Genomic DNA, 11164 nt, shown 5'->3' with positions numbered 1-11164 from the left:
AATAGTTGAATGACAAAACTCAAAAAAAAAAAAGGAACACGAGGATTTATGTTTTCATCAAGATGTAAAATCTAGACCTTTTGCAATAAACATTAAAAAAAACATATATAAAAGTATAAAACATAGAAGAAAAGATTAAGCCAGTAGATTAGAAAATCCAAATATAGAATCTACAGATTCATCTACAAATTGTAATGAATTTAACTTGAACCTAGTGCAATTAGGTAGAAACAGTGAATCTATCCTTTATTAAGCAAAAGAACTATTATAATAATAAATAAGGGACAAAAATATATAAAAAAGTAAAGCCATACCTTAGTAGTATATAAAACAAGTCTTAAATTAGTTGATTCTAAGCCCAAATTCAGATATTTGAGGTAGCAAAATATAAACCGAAGCTTGGAAGGGGTTTTGGAGCATCTATGTCAAATGGATCAAAGCTGCATCTCAATGAGCACAGTACATATATACCACCTACTTACCCACGTTAACTCTTCCAAAGCATCAACTTTTCTTCTTGTGAAAAAAGCAGGCTACAAAGAAATAAGACAATATTTGGATTAATCCCCAAAATTTGCAGAGAGAAAGAGGGAGAGAGATTAACAGGAATGAAATGCTAAGATTCCATACATGATAGTAGTGATTGTCCGGTGTCTCAACTTCAACTGGGATCTCAACCAAGTTAGCATCAAAACATCTAATCAACAAAATGCATAATTCAGATACATAAACTTTCAAAAAAATCCTTACTAAAAAAAAGACGGAAGATTTTTTTCCCTCTTATAAAGTTAAACAAAGAGTCAACATGACAATGTGACACTACATAAAAGTTCATGACAAAATCACAAAACTAAATAAATGAGAGAGAGAGAGAGAGAGAGAGAGAGAGAGAGAGAGAATAGGGAAAACAAAACTACATGACTAAAAACTTATCCTCCCAAAAAAAAAAGGAAAGATACTATAGGACTAGGATTTAATAAGTACTAGGAGAGATTTTGTTGCCTACAGCAACTGATTAAGTAGAAGAATATTAAAATCATGAATGCATGAGAATTTTTGTTTTTTCCCAAACTCATTCTTTCCTCTTCTTGCTTTCCCTAATTGGAGAAAGCTAAATGAATTTCTTGTGGTGAAATGTAAGAGCCCCCTGACATAGATATCAATTTCTCCTCTGAAAAGTTGTCATTTACTCCACAATGATAGAACCTTCATGTGCAACAGCTAAATGAGCCTCATGCTTCTCAGACAAATGCATCAAAATAACCAAATTTAGCGTAAAACCAGCATTTTCTGGCCAATTTTTATTTTATTTTTATTATTTTCAGATTGATGCTCACGGCAAAGCCACGTGACATTACAAAGGTATTTACTTACAGCATTGAAGTACCTGTGATTGATAAACCTTGCAACATTTCCATAGACTGTTGCATCCAAACAGAGAGCCTCTTCATCCCTTGGGACACAATTAGAACCCCAGTCTGCGTCTAGTAGCACAGAATATGTGTGCTTCTCTCTTCCACTCATTTGAGTATTTCTCTCAAATAGCTCTGTGTTGGTCACAATTTCTCCCACATATTCGCAGACAAAAGTACCTTTCGGTAAGTCCTCAAGTGTCCTAACACCCCAACCTTTTTCGGGTGTCATAAACACCTAAAACATCAAGAATGCATATATGTAATCTTTAATATGAAATGTGTCTTTTACTTGAAAATATAAATCTTCCAAGGAATTTGTAATAAATTATTGCACCATTTTAAAATTTTAAGTCAAAGAAAGAGATGTTGAAGATCTGACCTGCAAATTCACTGTTATGCCTTGCTGAACCAAGCGGTTTCCACACTTCATACTGCATCCGCATTTGTACCAGCACTCTTTTATAAATTGTCTCACTAAATGGCCCTTGCATGGGCCAGATACCCTTTTATGCTTAGACCTTTCTAGAGGGCAATCTTTGCAATAAAACAGGCGGTGCTGTTCAGGATCACAGTTTAGTGAAATACATTTCTCCAGAAACTTCTCCTCAACTAACCTGCCATGTGTGTAAGTAAACTCACCCCCTGTCTCACCAGCACAAGCACAAGGTACGATGAGCGACATACAATCCCCAACACAATTTGAACAACAATTTTCATCCGATACACGAGCAAGAAGGAACTTCACACATGCATGTTCATAAGCTATGTTTCTTGGAATGTAGTGGAATTCTGGCAGACACTCATCAGTAATTTCATTTACCAATGAGATTTTAGCATTCTCTGCACCTCTGGTAATGTCATCAATGTGATGTGAAGCCTTTAAAGGATCAAGACATGAGTTGTGTTTCTGAACAACCACCAGACTGCTTGGATTCGAAGGTCCTAAACCTTCCAGTGCCTTAATCTTTATATCCCTTCCGCGATAGCTATTCCTGTTTACATTCAACTCTGTAATGTAGTTAAGAACATTGGAACTAGTTGAAGTAAGATCCCTAGGAATCTGGGGAAGCACCTCAATAAAATTCCTAAATCTAAATGGTTCGTTTGGAAAGCTTGGTGGAATGCAGAAATTGCCTTCATAGCCTCTGCCACACACAACATCTTGTGCACTTAATTTCTTAGATATAGCAAGAGATGATGTTAAATTTGTGGATCTTACTTGTCCATCATCAGTACAATTGGTGCCTTCTGTCAAGAAGCATTCACAGACATCTTTCATCAGTTTCACCACAGAGAAACCAGGTTCAGTAATTCTATATGTTTTAATGTATTTCTCCTCCACCAATTTCAAAACTGCATCTAAACTTGGAATACGAAAACCAGATTTCCGGGAAGAGTTACAGGCCAGGGAAATTTTCACATTTCCCTGAGGAGAGGAAGCAATTTCAAATTGTGATGAATCTGATGCACAATCATCGCCTTTGTCCTCCGTATCCAGCTGTTTATATTCCAGGAGCTCCAACCCATTTCGTTCAACATCAGAACAATTCTCATTTGAAGAACCATCTTCACATAATAACAGCAGAGTGGGAGGAACTATACAGAGAAAGTCACCAGTCAAAGGTGCATCAGTTAAAATCCAAACATTTAATATATAAAAAAATGACGCATAGCGATGGACATTTATATGACTCGAAAGCACTATCATATTTGCCTGAAGTTTCAGAATTGTTAAAAGGAAAAAGTAAAATAAAAATGAACCCAATCAACAGAATAGAAAGAACGAAGAACGAAAGAAAGAAATCACAATCATATTGGGTTTCCTGCACGTGGAAATCAAATTTATTGCAGTATAGCGCCAATCTCACTTTCAGAAGCAAGGACTATGCCATATATCAAAAAGAGACATCAACAAATTTTCAGTTTCGGGCAGCACAAGTAGGCTGCAAATGTAGAGCATTCCCTCAATCCAATAAACTTATAATGAAATGCCGTCAACCCAAGAAACTTGTAAATAAAATAGTGGCTATTTAGACTAAAGAAAGTAACATCATCAAACAGATAATTCAATATTTTTTTTATCTTTCCCTTTTTTCATACTGTTAAAACTGGTGGTAGTAATATGCAGACACATGCACATGCATGTGAGTGAGCCTTACCTACAACTTCAGAATTTAGTTGCTTTGTTCCGAAGAATTCCCCGTCATTTTCTCTAACATTTGAAGAACTCCCATTTGTAAAACCATCTTCATGTGCCAAACTGAGAGGAGCTGCTGCATGCACAAAGTCATTTGGTGAATACAATGCAAATTAAAAAGCAAGGACATTTAGATGATATGCATGAACTTCTAGAAATGCAAAGGAAGAAGAACAAAAATAATTAATTGGCTGAAAAAAACTTGAAACAAAGAGATTGTGATCAAATTGAGACACAGAAATTAAACAACAAACACAATCAAAGTCAAGTTGCTCCCATGTTAATTTCACTTGCAGTACAAGGCTTTAAAAGGTGTCGGAGATTCTTTTTTTCTTTTTAGTTATTTATTTATTCTTAAAAATAGATAGCCTTATTAGAAGATAAAGTGTCAGATATTCAACAATCCAGAATTTTAATTTTGGGACGTGCAGAACCACCTCGAAAGTTAGAATTCCCTTTTTCCTACTTCAGCTTTAGACGATGCTTGTTCACACATGTTGCCAAAATGATATGCCAGTTGACCCAGAAACATACATCAGATGATAAACTTTAGCCAATCAAAACCCACCTAACTTGTGTGAAAGGAATGAAATCAGCATACTGCTAGCTAACTATGTTAGTTAAAATCACTTGCTGCCATGGCTTTAATATGCATGTGCAGTGACGGAGAGCTCTGAGTTGCATGACCAATCATTATCGTGGCAAACAACTTTCCAGATCTAATGAGAATCATAACTACAGAATTCAATCTTCCAGAAAGCCAGTTTGATATTTTGCAAATGTTGGATAGCTACTAAGATAGTGACAAACCTGGGGGGACAATAGCAAGAGGAACATCAAACTGTGGCAGCTCATCAGCATCTCTTTCACGTTTGATAATAACAGCATTGTTATGATGTTTATCAAGCACACTCTCCTCATCAGAAAGATCCATATCAAGTATACCTTTTGGCTCTTCATAGGAAAAGCATTGAGTGTCTCTTTCGCATTTCAATTTTTTCCCCCTTTGAACAAACTGAAACTGCGGTACCTCTTCACCATCTCGCACATGTGTTGGAGATAAAAGATGTTCATGTTTCGTTCTTCTGTCACTAGAGAACTGTTCAGATGGACTTGATTCAGATTTTTTGTCCACGAGACACAGATGAGGGGACACGTCTATTTTCTCCGTGCAACGAGTTTGAGACACATAAGCCTCCTTTGGTGTCCTTCCGGAAGTTTTACCACGACCTGGGCTGTGATTACCAGCAGAGGATGAAGATGTTGGAAATGGTTATAAAATTCTGGATAAAACCAGAATTTTTTCCTAAGTTCGGTCTATTTTTTTAGGTGGGCCCCGAGTGTCGATTTACTCGGGTCAAAGTGGTAACGCGTTCTATGCCGCGTTGTGATTCACGTGGTATATTTGGTTGCTTAAAACCATTACCGAGTGAATGGGAAATTGAAGCCAAAGTGTGCTCCATGGAAATGGAGTTTTGGTGGAAATTTCTTAAGGTTGTAAATTGGCTTGTCCCACATTGATTTGGTGGGAGGTTTTGAAAGGGTTTATAAGGCTTAGGGTGTGATACTTGGGGTGTGCCCCAAGGGGTACCCAAGTGTTTTAGAGGGAGAGGTTATGGGCAAAATGGGCTAGACCCATTGGACCCAAAAATCACCACACGCGCGCGCCGCCGCCGCCCGTCCGGTCGGGCGGGCGGCCTCGGCCTGGGCTTGGGCGCGGGTGCGTGGTGTGTGGTTGGGTTGGGCTTCTAATCTTTTTGGGCCAAAAACTTTTGAATTTAATTTTATTTTTTATTAAAATAAAATCCAGAATTCAAATTAAATTGGTTTGGATTTTTTGTACATCCAAACAGGGCCCTTCCCGTTTTCAAACAGAAATAAACTGTTTTGGAATTAGTGTACATCCAAACAGAGCCCTTCCCGTTTTCAAACAGAATTAAACTGTTTTGGATTTATTGTTCATCCAAACAGGGCCCTTCCCGTTTTACTATCTGTTTGAATTAATTCAAATCTGTTTGAATTCAAAACCCAACAGGTATGATACCTGTTCAATTCAAAACCAAGAGTTACATACCTGTTTATTTCAAATCCAAGAGCCACCTTCACATCTATAAATAGGACCACCCTCATTTGGATTTTGTAACTCTAATTTTCGTCCTTCATAATTCTGCAAACTTCCTCTTCATTTTGCTGCATTATTTTCTTGTCAGAGAGAGTATAAACACTTAGTGTGTTCGTAAGGCAAACAATTTGTAGTGCTGCTATTGTTTGTAGTAGATCATTTTATCCTGGGAGATAGACGTCCACATTCTGAAAGCACCGTGGAGAGGACGAATCTGTCTTAAGGACACAGTGTCAAACACTGGACTTGATCAGAAAAATAATTCGAAGAAATTAATCAAGTAAGTTGTTTAATTTATTATTCTGTTTTATTTGTTTATTTAAATCAGATTTTAATTTTGTTTTGGTAACAAAATAAAATCTGTTTTGTTTTTATTTATTTATTTTTATTTCGAGTTTGATTTTTGTAATCAAACATATTCTCTCCTTTTCTTTATTTCTTTATATTCTGGTTGTTGTTTTGTACACAACAGAATTAAATCTTTTTAAATACAGTGAAGATTGTCCAACAATCTTAAGACAGAATCCGTTTTTGGGTATCTTCATTGTATTTAATTTTCTGTGTTTTCAAATTAATATTCTGGTTGGAAAAACAAATAGTGATTTATGCTATTTGACAGATAGTAGTAATATACTGTCTCTTTTCTTTGACAACTACTAGTAGTACGATACTGGTGTCATTAACAATTCAGAATATTATTTGGTATTACAGAAAATTCTTGTTATATTTTATTTTTCTAGTTTTAGTAACAAGGAAAATAAAATTATTTTGTTGTAATAATTATTTTCTAGTTTTAGTAACTAGAAAATTAATTTGTGTTGTAATTTATTTTCTGGTTTAAGTAACTAGAAAATTAATTTGTGGTTTGGTTTTCTGATTTTTGTGATCAGATATTATTTCGGTATTTTATTTCACTAGTTTTAGTAACAAGGAAAATAAAATTATTTTGTATTGTAATTTATTTTCTGATTTTAGTAACTAGAAAATTAATTTTGTTAATCAATCATGTAACTTTGTGACTCGGTCACAATCTGTTAATTTTGTAAGTAACTTATGGTTTCATTTGGTAGACCACTTATTTTTGAACCCTTTGTGAAAAGGTGTTAATTATTTTGACTTTATCATAGTTCATCGTGAGTATACATGGAAGAATTTGTTTCTAGAGTAAAAATATTAGTTTTACAAACTAATTTTATTTTATTACAATGTGGATTCATAGTCTTGAATTGTTTCTGCACTTGAGTTGGAAAATATATATATATATATATATATTCACAAGAACATTTTAATGCATATTTAATTTATTTATTTATGTACAAATCAAACTTGTTAAATGAAGGTATGCTTTGTAATTTTGAAGTTTAAAGTATAAATGCGTTGGATTTTATTTATGAGTTGAAAATCCTTTTATTTCATGATGCAAGTGATGGGATCGTGCATGATTAATTTATTTTGTTAAATTCATTATTTTTAGTTGATGCGTTTGATATGCATGTATGATATCAATTCATGTTATTTCTTAACAATAATTTCAAGTGATTTGAATGATAAATTGTTATGTCGACTTTGGACATAAGCAGGTTAATTTAAATATTTCTAATCAATTTTGAATGGGTGTTTAAATACCAAAGAAATTTAAACATGAAGATGTATGTAATTATATCGGTCCGTTTAATTGGGAAGTAATTTAAAAAATCTTTTATGTTGATTATTGAATTATGTGACATGAGATGTCATTAATAATTATTTTACTTGCGTAGTAGAATTTGTTAAACCATGAACCATTTTTTAATATGGGGGTGTATCTCTTACATTAGTTGAGATAATTTAATTTTCTTCTGTCACAAATATTTTTATGACAGTGACATTTATTTGTTATTGAGTTGCAAGAATGTATACAATCAAATGAGTTTTTGAATTGTTTGATTCTTAGGCAAAATTTTTATGAGGATATGATTTTGTCAAAACATTAATTCTGACTTAAGTAGTCATAATTATTTTGGTTTTTTCTTGAATTTGTTTTAAAATTCATTGATTTATATTAGAAGTGATAGGGGTGGTGAATATGATGCACCATTAAATGAATTTTGTGCACAACATGGCATTATTCACCAAACTACAGCCCCTTATTCTCCACAGCAAAATGGAATTGCTGAAAGGAAGAATAGAACCCTAAAAGAAATGATGAATGCCATGTTACTAAGTTCAGGCTTACCACAGAACTTGTGGGGGGAAGCAATATTGTCTGCTAATTATGTTCTTAATAGAATACCCCACAAGAAAACCAAAAGCATTCCTTATGAATTGTGGAAAGGTCGACCACCTTCCTACAAATACTTAAAAGTGTGGGGGTGTTTGGCAAAAGTTGAAGTACCTGTTCCTAAAAAGACTAAGATTGGACCAAAAACAGTAGATTGTGTGTTTATTGGTTATGCTCAGAATAGTAGTGCATATCGGTTTCTGACTTATAAATCAGATATACCTGATATAAATGTGAACACTATTATAGAGTCAAGGAATGCTGTGTTTTTTGAACATGTCTTTCCTTACAAGAAAGGACAGGAATTAAGTTCACAGAAAAGAACTTATGATTGTACACAAAGTCAAGAGACTAATGACAATCAAACACAAGAGACTAGTAATAGTCTCGACCAACAGGATTTAACTAATGATGAACCAAGACGGAGTAAAAGAGCGAGAACATCAAAATCCTTTTGTCCAGATTTTCTGACATCCTTGTTAGAAAATGAACCTCAAAGCTTTAAGGCAGCAATGACAGGTCCTGAAGCACCTTTGTGGAAAGAGGCTGTTAATAATGAAATTGAATCCATTATGCAAAATCATACTTGGGAATTGGTGGATCTTCCACCAGGTTCTAAACCTCTTGGATATAAATGGATATTTAAGAGAAAAATGAAAGCAGATGGTTCAATTGACAAGTATAAAGCAAGACTTGTTGTTAAAGGTTACAGACAAAAGGAAGGTCTGGACTATTTTGACACATATTCCCCTGTGACAAGAATAACATCCATTCGCATGCTTATTTCTATAGCAGCGTTGTTTAATTTAGAAATACATCAAATGGATGTTAAAACAGCTTTCTTAAACGGTGATCTAAATGAAGAGATCTATATGGAACAACCCGAAGGGTTTGTAGTATCAGGGCAAGAAAAGAAAGTTTGTCGACTTGTAAAATCCCTTTATGGATTAAAACAAGCACCTAAGCAATGGCATGAAAAATTTGATCATGCAATGCTTACTAATGGGTTTAAGATAAACGAATGTGACAAATGCGTCTATGTTAAAAACACTGACCAAGGATATGTCATAGTTTGTCTTTATGTGGATGACATGCTTATCATTGGAAGCAGTCAAAACATGATCAAATCAACTAAGCAGATGCTTAACAAAAGATTTGATATGAAAGATATGGGGGTCGCAGATGTTATATTAGGAATGAAAATTACTAAAACATCTTACGGATATGGATTATCTCAATCTCATTATATTGAGAAAATCCTTGATAAATTTATCAAGGATGATTTGAATTTAGCTAGAACACCTGTAGACATCAGTCTTTATTTATCAAAAAAAAAAATATGATGCAGTGTCTCAGTTAAAATACTCCCAAATCATTGGAAGCCTAATGTACCTAATGAATTGTACTCGTCCTGATATAGCTTATGCTATAAGTAAATTGAGTATGTACACTAGTAATCCTGGAGAAGACCATTGGAAAGCGATCATTCGAGTTCTTAGATATCTAAGATTTACTCGTGATCATGGTTTGAACTTTACTCGATATCCAGCAGTACTCGAAGGTTATTGTGATGCCAATTGGATATCGGATACTAAAGATTCAAAATCCACTAGTGGATATGTCTTTACTCTAGGAGGCGCTGCTGTTTCATGGAAGTCCACGAAACAAACTTGCATCGCACGATCCACAATGGAATCCGAGTTTATTGCTTTAAACAAAGCAGGTGAAGAAGCAGAATGGCTTCGTCACTTCTTAGAAGACATTCCAATGTGGCCAAAACCTGTGCCAGCTATTTGCATTCATTGTGATAGTCAATCTGCAATAGGCAGGGCACAGAATCACATGTATAACGGTAAGTCACGACATATACGTCGTCGACATAATACCGTAAGGCAATTGTTGTCAAACGGAATAATCTCAATAGATTATATAAAATCTAAAGAGAATATTGCGGATCCGTTAACAAAAGGTTTGACAAAAGAGCTAGTGTATAGTTCATCGAAGGGGATGGGATTAAAGCCTATTACATAAGAGTCGTCATAATGGTAACCCTACTTATATGACTGGAGATCCCAAGAACTAAGTTCAAAGGGACAACTAAGTTATGTATGACTCGCCAGAAATCACCAAGGGATTAAAGTTCCTACCCATTCCTATGGTGAGAGTGATATCTGCAACATATGTTGTCTGCAGGGGTATAAGGATAAGCTTAGCTTTTAATGATTACTTATATCTTGATTAAGACATAAAATCAAGACGAGTATAAGGAGATACTCACAATAAGAATCACCTATATGAGTGTTGAACTGGGGCCGGTTCTATGAGAATGAAGAAGGCTACATTCTCTAGAAATACTCATGAAAACCAGGTGCGTTCAAGGCCAAAATGAACACAACAGTGAGAACCACGATGTGTTAGAAGATATTTTGTGTGAAATCTATTGTCTTGGCTTACACAAACGGCTGAACAATTCAAGGCATCGCGTCCATTGGTTAGCCAGTAAGTCCGATAGGTTATCACTAGGGAAGGTTCAAGGCCGAAAACTACCTATCCTGATGCAAGATATTTTCGACTTATACTCTTTCGTTAAGTCTGCATATTGTTGCATTTCCGTTGTCATCAAATTCCATTCATGTGGGGGATTGTTGGAAATGGTTATAAAATTCTGGATAAAACCAGAATTTTTTCCTAAGTTCGGTCTATTTTTTAGGTGGGCCCCGAGTGTCGATTTACTCGGGTCAAAGTGGTAACGCGTTCTATGCCGCGTTGTGATTCACGTGGTATATTTGGTTGCTTAAAACCATTACCGAGTGAATGGGAAATTGAAGCCAAAGTGTGCTCCATGGAAATGGAGTTTTGGTGGAAATTTCTTAAGGTTGTAAATTGGCTTGTCCCACATTGATTTGGTGGGAGGTTTTGAAAGGGTTTATAAGGCTTAGGGTGTGATACTTGGGGTGTGCCCCAAGGGGTACCCAAGTGTTTTAGAGGGAGAGGTTATGGGCAAAATGGGCTAGACCCATTGGACCCAAAAATCACCACACGCGCGCGCCGCCGCCGCCGTCCGTCCGGTCGGGCGGGCGGGCTGGGCCTGGGCTTGGGCGCGGGTGCGTGGTGTGTGGTTGGGTTGGGCTTCTAATCTTTTTGGGCCAAAAACTTTTGAATTTAATTTT

The 11164-nt window shown here is 35.4% G+C and overlaps 1 protein-coding gene across 1 annotated transcript; it reads right to left on the bottom strand.

Annotated features, from left to right (window-relative positions):
- Positions 1-287: 287 nt before the first annotated feature.
- Positions 288-2741, bottom strand: LOC145793043 (histone-lysine N-methyltransferase SUVR4-like). Its single transcript, XM_082875432.1, has 4 exons — positions 1795-2741; positions 1388-1650; positions 631-697; positions 288-533 (listed from the first exon to the last, which is right to left on the bottom strand). Exons 1-4 carry the CDS (start codon positions 2692-2694, stop codon positions 435-437), a joined length of 1329 nt encoding a protein of 442 aa, XP_082731558.1. The 5' UTR covers positions 2695-2741; the 3' UTR covers positions 288-434.
- Between the last annotated feature and the right edge of the window lie 8423 nt (positions 2742-11164).

The sequence above is a fragment of the Camellia sinensis genome, chromosome 6, assembly GCF_055761805.1.
Source record: "Camellia sinensis isolate YWXY chromosome 6, ASM5576180v1, whole genome shotgun sequence".
NCBI classification, from domain to species: Eukaryota; Viridiplantae; Streptophyta; class Magnoliopsida; order Ericales; family Theaceae; genus Camellia; species Camellia sinensis.
The sequence above is the reverse complement of the archived record's forward strand: the minus strand, read 5'-3'. Positions and strand labels throughout refer to the sequence as shown.